The 14622-nt window shown below is 39.0% G+C and overlaps 1 protein-coding gene across 2 annotated transcripts in view; it reads left to right on the forward strand.

Annotated features, from left to right (window-relative positions):
* The first annotated feature begins 1518 nt into the window (after positions 1-1518).
* The window catches only part of agap2 (ArfGAP with GTPase domain, ankyrin repeat and PH domain 2), a 111156-nt gene continuing 98052 nt past the window's right edge, over positions 1519-14622 (forward strand). Inside the window, exon 1 of one of the 2 annotated variants that reach the window (XM_034172019.1) lies at positions 1519-1817. In XM_034172019.1, coding sequence (XP_034027910.1) covers positions 1655-1817 — 163 coding nt within the window. In that variant the 5' untranslated portion in view covers positions 1519-1654. The remainder of the gene's footprint in view (positions 1818-14622) is intronic. The other variant, XM_034172018.1, reaches the window with a different exon arrangement.

The raw sequence follows: 14622 nt of genomic DNA on the forward strand, positions 1-14622 counted from the left end.
GAATTACAGGACGATATCAAAGCTGATGTGAAAGCATTTGTCCTTTCAAAGGTCTATGATGAGAATGCAGATGGTGCTTGTGGACAGGCCAGAGCTTCCAAGTGGTATAAAATGAAGAAAGAGTACAGCCCGTCTTTCACCCGATGATAACACATTGAATCAACATGTGGGAAGAACTAACTTCATCAGCTACTGCCAACTCCATTACAACTTAGAAGAGCATCAGTCAATTGGCCATGGGTGGGAAATCATAAATGGGAAGTGCAAACCAGTGTGCCACACCAGCTCTGCCTTGCCCAAGAAGCTCAAACTTTCTGACTGCCCAGATGATAGCAATGGTGAGAGCAGTGACAATGAAAGTGAGATCGGGGAATATGCAGAGTCGGATGAGTAATTAAGGTGCACAGGCAGTACAACTGAATATTCAAAGGGTCTTGGAGTGCTTCGTTTACTCTGAACGTGCCCCAGGTTTTGTGAGTAAATGGATTTCATGACAGAAATGAAGCATAAGAACCTAAGTTAACATGTAATCCTCCACAACTGTTGCTGAAATCATGAATATATGCAAATTTCATTAGATGGGTCATTTTGAGATCAGGACTTTCGTGACTTTGGGGAGGGTGGGCAATTGTTTGTACTAACCATTGAAACACCAGTTTACAATATGGCGGATGGTGGCCATCTTTGATTTGGAGAATGAAGACCAAAAATTAGGGAGAAAAAAGGCAAAGATTACATTATCAATTTTCTGTCATACCTGTTAAACACCGCCCCCGATAGTGTGAGCGCGCGCGGTGGTCGGGGCATGCAATTGCACATTTCATATAGCACCAAAATTGCACACTAAAAATAACTATTGCACGATAAATGAAACACAGCGGCAAATGGTACGAATAATCCATGTCAAGTGACATACAACCCACCAATCAAATGACAAGGATCCACTCAGCCGTTATATAAATATGCAATATAAAAATGCTAATAACTATATCCAATGTTTTCCAGAGTGCAAGGAATAAGATAAGGCAAATGCTCCTTCAGGGTTAATAGGCTGCATGCTGTAAACTAAATTCAGAGGCAAAACCAATCTGTGACATCCTGCTGCTGTTCTGAGTGGAAATACAGATGAAAGAATGAGCCTTGGCAAACAAAAAACTCATTGTGAGCCGCTGTCGCTCTGTGTTTTACTCTGTTACTCACACAACTAAGAAACATCACACATTTAAACATCTTCTGCAGATGTTTGCTTACAGGACATCTGGTATAAAATACTTCACAGGTAAAATTCTTCTCTCCTCTAATTGTCAGCCTAAATGCATCAACTGTCAATGCAGTGCAAAATATTAATTTGCTGGTGAAAGCACAGTGAAAACTCGGAGGAAGAGCCGGCGGTGCTGCTGTGTAAGAACATAGTATGAAATCAGGAAGTATTTCAGTTCAAATGTGCAGAGGAAACTGAGACAGTTTGTCGTGAGCAGAGTTTTGTGGTCAGGAGAGCAAACGAGAGAGAGAGAGAAACACCCTGACACTGTTTTTTGGGTTTTTTTTTGGTGTGTGCCTTGAATTGGTGTTCATCTCTGGAGCAAGCAGCCAGGAGATCAAATGGGCTGAAGCAGGCGCTTTGCTTCAGTTTACTACAGCGTCACATGTCAGGATGAACAGCAACAGCAAATCGGTCAACTCAACCGCAATAAAAGCAGAGATCAAGAGACACGAGTCTGTCCAGAGTGCAATCAACAGACTGTCCAAGCAACTTGAAAGAGTTGGTGATCCACAGCTGCGTTCAGGCCTCAAAGTTTGCCTCCACAGTATTCAAGGTGAGCTTGTTTTTCTTCAACGCTGCTGCCTGTTGTTGCCTGCTTTCTGGCAATCTTATGGTTTATTTTTAGGAATGGCTTTCTTGTGCTACATTGGAAAAAAAGAGAATAGTTGAACCAACTTTCAAAAGCATTACAATTGGTAAACCTGAATGAATTAAGTTTTTTTTAACCTAAGTTTGCAAGTTAGAGTTGATCTAACTTGCAAACTTAAGTTCAAACAACTTAATTCATTCAGGTTTACCAATTGAAACAGTTAATTTAAGTTGGTTCTTTTTTTAGTGTATGTTAACATAAAGCAAAATTGTTTCAATTGGTAAAATCTGAATGAATTAAGTTGCTTGAACTTTTGTTTGAAAGTTAGAGTTGATCTATCTTACTAACTGAAATTCAAACAACTTAAATCATTCTGGTGTTACTAATTGAAACAATTCATTTAAGTTGGTTCAACTATTCTCTTTTTTTCAGTGTACATGCCTTGGTGGCTTCCCTCACTAGGCTCCTTGATGCACTCAGCTTTTGACAACGGCCTGCTGTATTTGTTACTTTTCTCAGTGATTGATTTCACTGAAATCCAAGTGACGTGTAAAACGCAGTGAACTAATGTGGGAATGACACACAACTAGTCATGACAGCACTCAGCCCCATTTGTTTTCATCCCTTAAAATTGGAGGTCCACACACAAGAATTGCTGTAATTGCAACACTGTCCCCTAATTTGTATGTAATTACAAGTTAAAACCAGGAGTCTTTGAGCTCATATTCATTCTTGGCTTTCAGCTCTAATAGCCCCCCCAAAAAAGAAGAGGCAATTTCCAAAAGCATATGGACCTCAGAGTATTTCTGCATGACTCTGCTGTTTTGTTTTGTTTTTTTGTTTTTTTAAACATTAGCAGAGTTTGACTTTAGCACCTGTCAAAATTCTGTGCGTAATAATAAACAGGAAAAAGCGTCACACTCCTGTGTGAAGCTTCAGTGCTGAGGTTGTTTCACCTTGACGTTAGATTTGTGGGAAAACACGATGTGTATGTAAGAGATGTTATCATCTGAGCTTCCTGTGTCACTCTGAGTTGAACTGTAAAATTTGCCTCCTGGCCGCTGGTGAGCAGTGGCTTTTATTCAGCGCTTTGCCTTTGGACACAGACAGTCAATGACAACATCCCTCAGCAGCCATCGCCATGGCAGCAGGATGAGACCTGCTGTGCGGCCTACTTCCTGTCTGCCAATCTGCAACTGCCCTCAAAGCCACTTCCTTTCAGACAAACAGGGCTTTTACATATGAAGCTGATCTGTTTTACATCATTTCCTTATATTGCTACTTCCCACATCTTCTTGTTAATCTGTCACACCATTACTGTAGCACTCCTCTTCTTTGTCTGGAATTATTTTCTGCTGACAAAATAAAATCCTCAAACTGCAAGGTTCATGGTGTAGAAAAATGACAGGTGTTTTCAAACCCTAAAATAATGTGCTCATTATTTTTGTGATCCTACCACAGCTCTGCAAAGCTTGATCATTGCTTTACAAATTAATAAATAAATTCACTAGATAACATACAGTACATGACAAAAGTATCACTTTTACCGCTGAATGGGTATATCATATATAAAGATGAACATATTAAAGAATATCCACAGACTAGATCACTCAGTTTGAGCATCACTAGCCTCCCTGCTGCTAACTGCATGGGTGAAAACAATAGATTTTTGTATTAGCACAGTTGAATGCACATATTTTTTGTCAGAATCCGTCCAGTTACTGCTGGAAGATCTTAGGACACCAATTTTTTTAAATTCAAATTTTAACTCTGTCCGCCCTTGTCCGGACAAAAGGAGAATGGGCCAAATGTGGCCAACGGGCCACAAATTAGCAGCCCTGATTGAGGAGCTGTCAGCAGCAGGACGTCTCAGCGAGCAGACGTTCTGCTGCTGCTGGAACAGATCAGATCCTTGGAACTTTCAACACTAATATTTGGGAATGTGTGGGTGTCAGGGTAAGTTTAATACTTTCCTTACAAAATTTAATGTAAATTAATTTTACTGGCTCGATATCCAGGTTAAACGATATTTTAGCAGGCATTTTGCAAGCTTTTTTCTATGTGTGTTCACTCGCATATCATAAAACATTTGCATCCGGGCAGTTCAGCAATATTTTGCCCGGTTAAGTGGTGTCATGTCGCTGTCCATGAAGGGACATTCACGTTTAGTAGGCAGCACTGGGAGTGTGGACTCTAGTTCTCATACTGGGTTCTGTAGTACTGTCTTAGTCCATTCAGCTGTAAGTGGCTACTGGCCAGAGTTGGGGAACCTAACATGGCCGTCCAGGAGCAGTCATAGACTCTTGTCTGCTTCACGCTACAGCAGGTGCAAATAAGCTCCAGCACCAATGGGCCTCAGGCCACTTCTGTGGCTGGTTGGATCTGTCAGGATTAATTTGCATGTTCTGCTCATATGTGTGTGAGTTTCCTCGTGATTCTTGCCTCAGTGCAATTTTGGGTTGAGGTCTGGATAAATGGTGACCATAAATTGCACATTAAACGGAGAGTGATTGGCTGGCCTTCTTAATGTGCCTAGTGCCCCCTTTTATTTAATACATTGGAAAAGGTTGGGAATAACACATTATATCTAAAGGGAAAAGAAAACCCCTATTTAAATAAAAAAAAAAAAAAAAGTCACTGATCTACCGGTGACTTTGCAATTAGACAAGGTGAGACAACTATGGCACAATATCAGCACAAAGTCAGTTTGGAAACTGTGGTGTGGATACTGGGAAGAATTTATACTGCAGGGATGATTGGGCTAATGGATTATAGGGCAGAGATTATCTGAACATGACTAGTGCAAAAGCAATAGTTTGCAGACTCTTTCCATCTATATTATAATAGACAAGTAGCCTCTGTGTGTGTGTGTGTGTGTGTGTGTGTGTGTGTGTGTGTGTGTGTGTGTGTGTGTGTGTGTGTGTGTGTGTGTGTGTGTGTGTGTGTGTGTGTGTGTGTGTGTGTGTGTGTGTGTGGTTTCGATCACACAAAAACTGGGGAGAGCTAACATTTACTGTTTGGTATGCTTATGTATTTTGGGTCAAGGATGAACACTGTGAAAACGGAAAGTTGGTAGGACAAATATTTTTGGAGAAATTAGCAATTTTAGGTAACCAGTAAACAATAGACATTGTGCTGCAATGCACCATGAGAGTTTGGGGTTTTGAGGTTTTAAATGTAGTTATTGTGGTTCATGTTAGTTTAACAGTGTTATTGTTTTTTTTTTTTTTTTTTTTTTTTGTAGTTCAATTGGTTTCGTCACTTTAGATAAGTCTTATGTTGCTCTTACCATGAGTGACTTAAGTGTCATGTTGGTATCATAAGTGAAGTATGTAGTGCTTTCAATGTCTTCTGCCACAGTCTCTGTCAAATTAAAAGCACCTGCTTACAGCAGATTGCAGAAAAGACAAAAAGCTATGTATGTGCATGCGTGTGTGCAGTTTTGATCACATGCAAACTGTGAAGAGCTGACATTTGCTGTTTAGTATGTTTATGTATTTTTTATTTTTACTTGGGGATCATTTTGAATGCATTTTATAAAATTAACAAAAATAATAATATTCACCACTATTTATGCAATTTTCACTTTCCTGCAACCTCAATGAAAAAAACATTAACTACAGTATTAACTGTAATTTATTTTTTAAGAAAACCCACCAGGATATCAGACATTTTAGGCCCAAACAATTCAAAAACGACCATAAAAGCCTGGAGGGACTGATAAAATCTTCTCATCACGTAATATTTGCAGATCTGAGAGGCTCATTAAAAGTACACAAAAAAACCCCCACAAATAAAACTAAAGAGGAAAAAATTGAACTTTCTGTTTAATAATTATGGTAGTTTAGTGGTTAGCAGCATGTAATCACAGCAAGAGGGTTGTGGGATCTCTTCCCACCTGGTCCTTTCTGTGTGGAGTTTCTGTATGTTCTCCTCGTGTTTGTGTGGGTTCCCTCCGGGTGCTCCGACTTCCTCCCACTTCAAAAACATGCCGGCTAGGTGAATTAGAAACTTTAATCTGACCGGAGATGTGTGTGCCAAATATGTTTGTTTGTCTATGTGACAGATAGACAAATAGACATTCATTGATTAGACAAAATCACATCATCATCTGCAGATGAAGGTCAGTGAACCTTCATTCAACATTCAGCATCCGAGTCACTGGACTCCATGACCTTACCTCACACCAAGACCACGTGAGCACTGAAAAGCCCAGGAGCCTGAACACATCCCTGAGGAATGGCAGAATTCATTGGGAAGACGTGCCAGTGCTGTAGGGTTCAGCAACTAGCACGGGAATCCTGCAAATTCTCTATCTTTCCAAAGCTTTGAGAAAATCTACATAGGATGCAAAGAAGCTGTACTGATTTTCACAATACAGTCTCTCAGTACTTATAAGTATTCAGTGAACTGAGTGGGCCTTGAGTGCATCCGTTACGACCTACAACCTTGTACGCAAATTTTGTGCTGCTTGTGATTCTGACGTGACCCAAAAGCATCTGCTCCACAGATTATAGCAGCTGCACCACAGACTGTCAAGATAGGGCCCAGTGAATCAAACTGGGGTTGTCAGTTGGTGGTGTGACCATTCTGGCACCCTAGGCAAGATTTTAAACCAAGCAAGCTCCTCCCCAACACACACACACACACACACACACACACACACACACACACACACACACACACACACACACACACACACACACACACACACACACACACACACACACACACACACACACACACACCACAAGATCTCTATTCTCTCAACTCCACCTGCAGTCCCCCACCCCCTGCCACACGCACGCATGCACAAATGCCATTATAATTTCACTACACCCAAATCTTTACACTAATGCAACATGTCTCTCCAGGAAGTTGCAATGCTGCGATCGCAACAATTAACGCAAATTCAACCAGTATCTGTGAGTTCTTCGCAAATGTACAGTCATGTCTAATCACTGGAAGTTTTGTACAAAGTTGACCAATTATCATTGTTTCCTGCGAATTTAAGCAGTCATAACATTTCCCCTACGCAACACCTTAAGCTGCACGTCACCAGACTCACTTCCTTGTTTTTCTTTGTGAAGAAACAAAGGTATGTGGAATGAACCATGACAGAGGCTGCTGCATCCAGACCTGTTACAAGTACAAAAAAAACTAAAAACCCATCAAGGTCAGTTCCATGGAATATGCATGATTAGTGATAAAATTATAAAGGACAAATTGATTACCTCATACCTTATTGAGGTATGAGGACTCAAACACAACACAGCACCATGAGACAGACTGGAGCAACCCACTCATCCACATCATCTACACCCGGAGACAAGAGGAATATAATGACCAAGGAAAATGATCTGTTTATTTCTGGCCAGGAGCTCTGCCTAGAAACATTTAATTATAATAATTCTGCTAACCGCCCCTTCGAATCTGATAATGATCCAGATTCCTTTTTTTGTGAGAATATCGTGCGACAGTGCAAATATTTCACAGAAGAACAATTCAAAGATTATAAAATCAAAGATGAAGATTTTTCAATTATACATTTCAACAGTAGAAGTTTTTCCTCATAATATGTCCAGTATTAATGATTGTTTGAAAACATCCAAAAAAAGTTTTTCAGTTATTGCAATTTCTAAAACATGGTTAACTGAGGATAATAAAGATCTGGTATATCTTGATGGATATGAACTGTTCCTGGTTAACAGGCAGACGAGAAGGGGCGGAGGCGTTGCATTGGACAACATCATGGAATGCGTTACCGTAGAAATTACATTTATAAACTCCAAAAACATGGTTGTTAGTTGCATTTACAGAGCTCCTGGGGCAAATATTGACACCTTTGAAGACATTGTCTTGGGAATGTATAACAAAATTAACAGAAATAAACACTTATTTGTCTGTGGTGATTTCAATATAGATTTTTAAAATCCTCACAATAATCCACAAATCACCTAATTTATAAACACCTTGTACTGTCTGGGACTGTTTCCAACCAGCTTTCATCCTAGCAGAATAACTATGGACTCAACAACTCTTATCGACAATATTTTAACCAATGCTGTATCCGGTAATCTTAGTGCGGGACTACTGGTCAGTGATATTACTGATCATTTGCCTGTTTTCTCAGTTTTTGCATTGGAGGGCTGTTATAAGTATCGAAGTAAAAAGTAAAAAGTAATACCTGAATCAACTGAAAATTTAAGGGAGGATTTATCAAGTCAGAACAGGTCAGATGTTTTTGTTGTTGATGTTGACAAGTCATATGATGCTTTTATTTCCATTATTTCCAGGTTATATGACAAACACTGTCCTCTTGTTGACAAAGTGTACAAAAGTCAATACAGCAATAAACCATGGATAACTAAGGGACTTCAGAGGGCATGTAAAAAGAAAAACTCACTGTATAAACAATTTATAAATCTACGAACTAAGGAAGCTGAAAGTAAATATAAAACATATAAGAATAAGTTAACCAACGTCATGAGACTCAGTAAGAAAAGATATTACAGTCAGTTACTTGTCAAAAGTAGAAATAACATCAAAAATACATGGAGCATTTTAAATGAAATAATAAATAAGAATAGAACTACTAGAGATTATCCTTCATTTTTTCATATTAATAACAACATCACGATTGATAACAACAAGTCCATTGCTGACCACTTTAACAAATACTTCGTTAATGTGGGTAAAAATCTTGCAAGTAAAATTGATTCATCGACTAATAACTTCTTGGTAAATAATTCAACATTTAACAAGTCTGTTTCAGTGTTTATTGGTGGTACTGATGAAAGGGAAATACTTGATCTAGTTCATGATTCAAAAAGTAAGAAATCGACTGATTTCAATAATTTGGATATGGCTTTATTCCTTTAAACCGTTCAGTTACATTTGCAATATGTCTCTAAGTACTGGTAAATTTCCCTCTCAAATGAAAATAGCCAAAGTAATACCTCTGTTTAAAACTGGTGACAAACATACCTTTTCTAATTATATGAGGTCTGTTAGAAAAGTATCCGACCTTTAATTTTTTTCAAAAACCATATGGATTTGAATCACGTGTGATTGCATCAGCCAAGCTTGAACCTTCGTGCACATCCGTGAGTTTTTTCACGCCTGTCGGTTGCGTCATTCGCCTGTGAGCAGGCTTTGTGTGAGCACTGGTCCACCCCTCTCGTCGGATTTTTATTGCAAATAAATGTCTGAACGATTTGGAGCTTTGCTGCATCAATTTTTTTCAGAAACTGTGAGAGACCTCCAGGTGGACACCATTCGGAAAATTCAAATGGCTTTGAGGGACGATTTTATGGGAATTACACAGATTAAGGAGTGCTCCAGCCAGTTTAAAGACCACCCACAGCTGCTGAGAGCGCGCCGCGCTCCGAGCGCCGATCGACAGGCTGAAACAACCAGATAATTTCCAACGTGAAGGCTTTGTTGATCCGGGACATCGTCTGACTTACACAAAAATGGCAGGAGACGTGGACATCAGCACTTTTTCGGCACATTCCACTGTTACAGGAGTTTTTTTCATGGAAAGAAAAGTGGACGGATGCGCCACCGTGCCGTTCATTAAACCACCTCCGTGTTGGTCTCACAGGACAGCTTTGAGATGGCTTTCAGACGGCTGTCGGTGGGTTTTCAGTCGTGTGACTAACCGAGAAATTGTGGATGAGCCTGGACATGCCAGAACATGTCCTGTGAGGCTTCATCACGGCGTTGCTTTGCGTCATGCGGCACCGCCGCGACGCGCGGAATTCCTCCGCTCCTCTTTCCATGACAAAAACTCCTGTAAGAGTGGAATGTGCCGTTCATTTCCAAACTGGACGCTGTGTTTTATCCGTGACGTCCTCTGACTAGCACAGGAATTGCGGAAGACGTGGACATCAGCACTTTTTTGGCACATTGAGACAGACGTGCGGAGGAATTCCGTGCGTCGCTGTGGAGCCGCATGGCGCAAAGCAACACCATAATAAAGCCTCACAGGACATGTTCTGGCATGTCCAGGCTCATCCACAATTTAGCGGTTAGTCACACGACTGACCCACCGACAGCCGTCTGAAAGCCGTCCTGTGAGACCAACACGGAGGTGGTTTTGTGCTGCGCCATGAACGGCACGGTGGCGCATCCGTCCGCTTTTCTTTCCATGAAAAAAACTCTTGTAACAGTGGAATGTGCCGAAAAAGTATTGATGTCCATGTCTCCTGCCATTTTTGTGTAAGTCAGACGACATCCCGGATCAACAAAGGGGTGGACCACTGCTCACACAAAGCCTGCTTACAGGCAAATGACGCAACCAACAGGCGTGAAAAAACTCACGCATGCGCACGAAGGTTCAAGCTTGGCTGATGCAATCACACGTGATTCAAATCCATATGGTTTTTGAAAAAAATAAAAAGGTCGGATACTTTTCTATCAGACCTCGTAGACCTATATCACTCCTGCCACAATTTTCCAAAATTTTGGAAAAAAATTTGCTAAAAGATTGAATGATTATTTATTGAAGCAGGACATAATAAGTGAATAACAATATGGATTCAGAAAGTTTCGAACTACATCACAGGCTTTGATGGACTTTGTTGAAAATATAGCAACTGCAATTGACAATAAACAATACACAGTAGGTGTTTTTTATGATTTGCAGAAAGCGTTTGACATGATTAACCATGGAATATTATTAACTAAACTGCAGAAATACGGTATCAAAGGTCTGGCATATGAATGGATAACTAGTTATTTACATGGCAGATTTCAGTATATTCAATTTAATAATACAAACTCTGAGCTCAGGGAAGTCACATGTGGGGTGCCGCAGGGTTCAGTGTTGTGTCCTTTGTTGTTTATATTGTATAGAAATGATATAAGTTGGGTGTCGAGATTACTGAGATGTGTTCTTTTTGCAGATGATACCACAGTTTTGCAGTGGTGATAATCTTGAACAGCTTCTGGACATGGTGGAGAAAGAACTGGAAAAGTTTAAGGCTTGGTTTAACGCTAATAAGTTGTCACTCCACCTTGGGAAAACTAAATGTGTTATATTTGGAAATAAACAGGCACCCAAATGTAAAAATTTAACAATAAACAATAAGGAAATTGAGCTAGTAAAAGAGAACAAATTTTTAGGTGTTGTAATTGATAATAAACTTAGCTGGAAATCACATATAAATTATGTCAAATCGAAATTGTCAAAAACTATTGCCATTCTGTATAAAGCCAAAGATGCACTGCCGCAAGAAGGGTTACTTACCTTATATCATTCTCTGATGGTACCATATATGACATACTGTGTTGAGTCGTGGGGAAACACCTACAAATCAAACATCAATCCAATATTTCTTTTGCAAAAACGAGCCATACGAGTTATCAATAAATTATCATGCAATAAACATTCTTTATTTGTGTCTTTAAATTTATTAAAATTCAGAGATTTGGTCGATTATATCACAATTCAAACTTTGTTTTGTGCGAAAAACCAAGCCTTACTGAGACGTGTCCAGAATCTGTTCAGATTGAGGGAACCCAGTTATAGTTTAAGAGGTTGTGCACTTTTTATGAAACCATCAGTAAGAACAAATATAAAGGGTTTTTGTGTGTCTGTGGTTGGGGTGAAGAAATGGAAGGAATGTTCAGCAGAGATTAGAATGTGTGGTAACTTAGTACGATTCAAGAAACTACTCAAAAAGAACATCATGTCTAGGTATCATAAGGTAAAAATATGATTTGATTTATAGGGACTGTTTAAATTAGAAATGGGTACGTATGTGTATATTTGAATGTATGAAGGTGTAAGTATATTTATGTAGGTGCATGTATGTGTGTGTGTATGTATATATATATATATATATATATATATATATATATATATATATACATATATGTGTGTGTGTGTGTGTGTGTGTGTGTGTGTGTGTGTGTGTGTGTGTGTGTGTGTATGTATGTATGTGTGTATGTATATGTATGTATATGTATGTATGTATGTGTGTATATATATATATATATATATATATATATATATATATATATATATATATATATATATATATGTGTGTGTGTGTGTGTGTGTGTGTGTCTGTGTGTGTGTGTGTGTGTATGTATGTTTGTGTGTATGTATATATGTATGTATATGTATGTGTAGGTATGTAGGTATATGTATACGAGGGCTGTCAATAAAGTATAGGTCCTTTTTATTTTTTTCAAAAACTATATGGATTTCATTCATATGTTTTTATGTCAGACATGCTTGAACCCTCGTGCGCATGCGTGAGTTTTTCCACGCCTGTCGGTGACGTCATTCGCCTGTGAGCACTCCTTGTGGGAGGAGTCGTCCAGCCTCTCGTCGGAATTCCTTTGTCTGAGAAGTTGCTGAGAGACTGGCGCTTTGTTTGATCAAAATTTTTTCTAAACCTATGAGACACATCGAAGTGGACACGGTTCGAAAAATTAAGCTGGTTTTCGGTGAAAATTTTAACGGCTGATGAAAGATTTTGAGGTGATACTGTCGCTTTAAGGACTTCCCATGGAGCGAGACGTCACGCAGCGCTCCCAGGTGCCGTCGTCAGCCTGTTTCAAGCTGAAAACCTCCACATTTCAGGCTCTATTGATCCAGGACGTCGTGAGAGAACAGAGAAGTTTCAGAAGAAGTCGGTTTCAGCATTTTATCCGGATATTCCACTGTTAAAGGAGATTTTTTTAATGAAAGACGTGCGGACGGGTCCGTGCGGACGGGTCCGTGCGGACGGGTCCGTGCAAACGGGTCCGCGCGTCGGGACGCAGCCGGCGCGGTGCGGCGGCACAGGAAAAACACCTCCGTGTTGATAACCATTTGTAAAATCCAGGCGGCTTTTGATGGCTTTCAGTGGAGTGAGTATATGAGAAATTGTTTAACAGCTGGACATGTTCCAACTTGTCCTTAAGGCTTCCAACTGAGGTGTTTTTCCTGTGGCGGAGCATCGCGGCGACCAAATCAACAAACTTCAAGACGTTTGATTTTACAAATAGTGGGCTGGTATGTTCTCTGTATTTCTCTTTATTTATTATCATTATTGGTCTTTTCTGTAGTATGCATAGTGGCTGCAGGGTGCTTTTGTAGCTGTTTCCCCATACTTCCACACAGTAAAACAGATATGGTAAAAATAATGAACAGTAGAGTCGGTGTAATGCTTTATAGTCCAGTGTGTATGTTGTCCTCTCCAGAATTGCAGTGCATTTTGCCAGTTTTTATCTAACATGCGTTACATGAGGTTTCCAGCTGATTTTGCTGTCTATGATCACTCCAAGAAATTTATTTTGGTATACTCTTTTTATGGGTGTATTGCTTCTAATCAGGTCTACTAGAACATTTGTGGAATTTCTTCCAAACAACATCATCTTTGTTTTCTCTAAATTCAATGATAATTTGTTTTTGTCAAACCATAATTTTACTTCATTCATTTCTGTCGTGATCAGCTCCAAAATCTGCTGCAAGCTCCCACCAGAACAAAGAATATTTGTATCATCTGCAAACAGTACAAATCTCAATAACTTTGAAACATTACATATATCATTGATGTATAAAATAAACAGCTTAGGTCCTAATATTGACCCTTGTGGTACCCCACAAGTGATATCCATGTAGTGTGAATTGTGTTCACCCATTTGTACATATTTTTTCCTGTTTCTTAGATAGCTCCTCAGCCAGCTCAACCCAATCCCTCTAATATCATACTTCTCTATTTTGTCTAATAATACTTTATTATCAATAGTGTCAAAAGCTTTGCTTAAATCAAGGAATACACCCAAAGCAAGTTTTCTATTGTCAACATTATTTGTGATTTCTTCTATTAGTTGTATGACTGCCAGTGCTGCTGATCTGCCTGCTCGGAATCCATGTTGATTCTCAGTCACAAATGATGTTTTTCAATAAATATATCCAGTCTGTAATTAAAAAGTTTTTCTAGTATCTTGGAGAATTGGGAGAGCAAAGAAACAGGCCTATAGTTCGTGAAATGGTGTCTATTTCCAGATTTAAACAATGGTATTACTTTTGCTACTTTCATTTTGTTGGGGAATTCACCAGATTAAAAAGACAGGTTGCAAATATGGATTAGTGGCTTCGCAGTTCCTTTAGTATTTTACTGTATTCATGTCTATGCCATTCCAATCAAGTGGATGGTTTATCTTTGAAATTTCTTACTATGTCTATGATTTCTTTTTCATCAGCTGCTTTTAGGAAGGTTGTGCTTGTACTGTTGTTGTATTTATGGTCATTATTGTATCATTTTACAGGACAGTTTTTATTATATAAAAGATTAAATACATTGAGAAATTCATCATAGGCTATATTGATATCTTTTGCCTCATGTACTGTCTTCCAGTTCTGTGCGATTAAAACTTTGTTTAGAGATTGCATTGCTTCCTCTGTTTTTACTCTTTTATATTTGTAATTTCTTTACATCTTTCCTCTGCCTGGAACAATAATATACCACCAAGATAGGTAAATGGTCACTAATATCAGTTACCAGAAGCCCACACTTTATGCTGTTTTCCATAATGTTTGTGAATATATTGTCAATTAGGATGGCACAATATGAAGTAATTCAGCTTGGCTTAGTAATTCTTGGATATAAACCCATGCTATACACTGAATTGATAAATTCCTGTCATGTTATGTTTTTTGGTGTTTAGAAGATTAATATTAAAATCACATATGAACATATCTTTTTCTGTATATTTGGTGAACATACTTTCCATCCAGTTTTTAAAGCTTTCCATATCTGATCCTGGT

The sequence above is a fragment of the Thalassophryne amazonica genome, chromosome 6 (assembly GCF_902500255.1).
Source record: "Thalassophryne amazonica chromosome 6, fThaAma1.1, whole genome shotgun sequence".
Lineage (NCBI taxonomy): Eukaryota > Metazoa > Chordata > Actinopteri > Batrachoidiformes > Batrachoididae > Thalassophryne > Thalassophryne amazonica.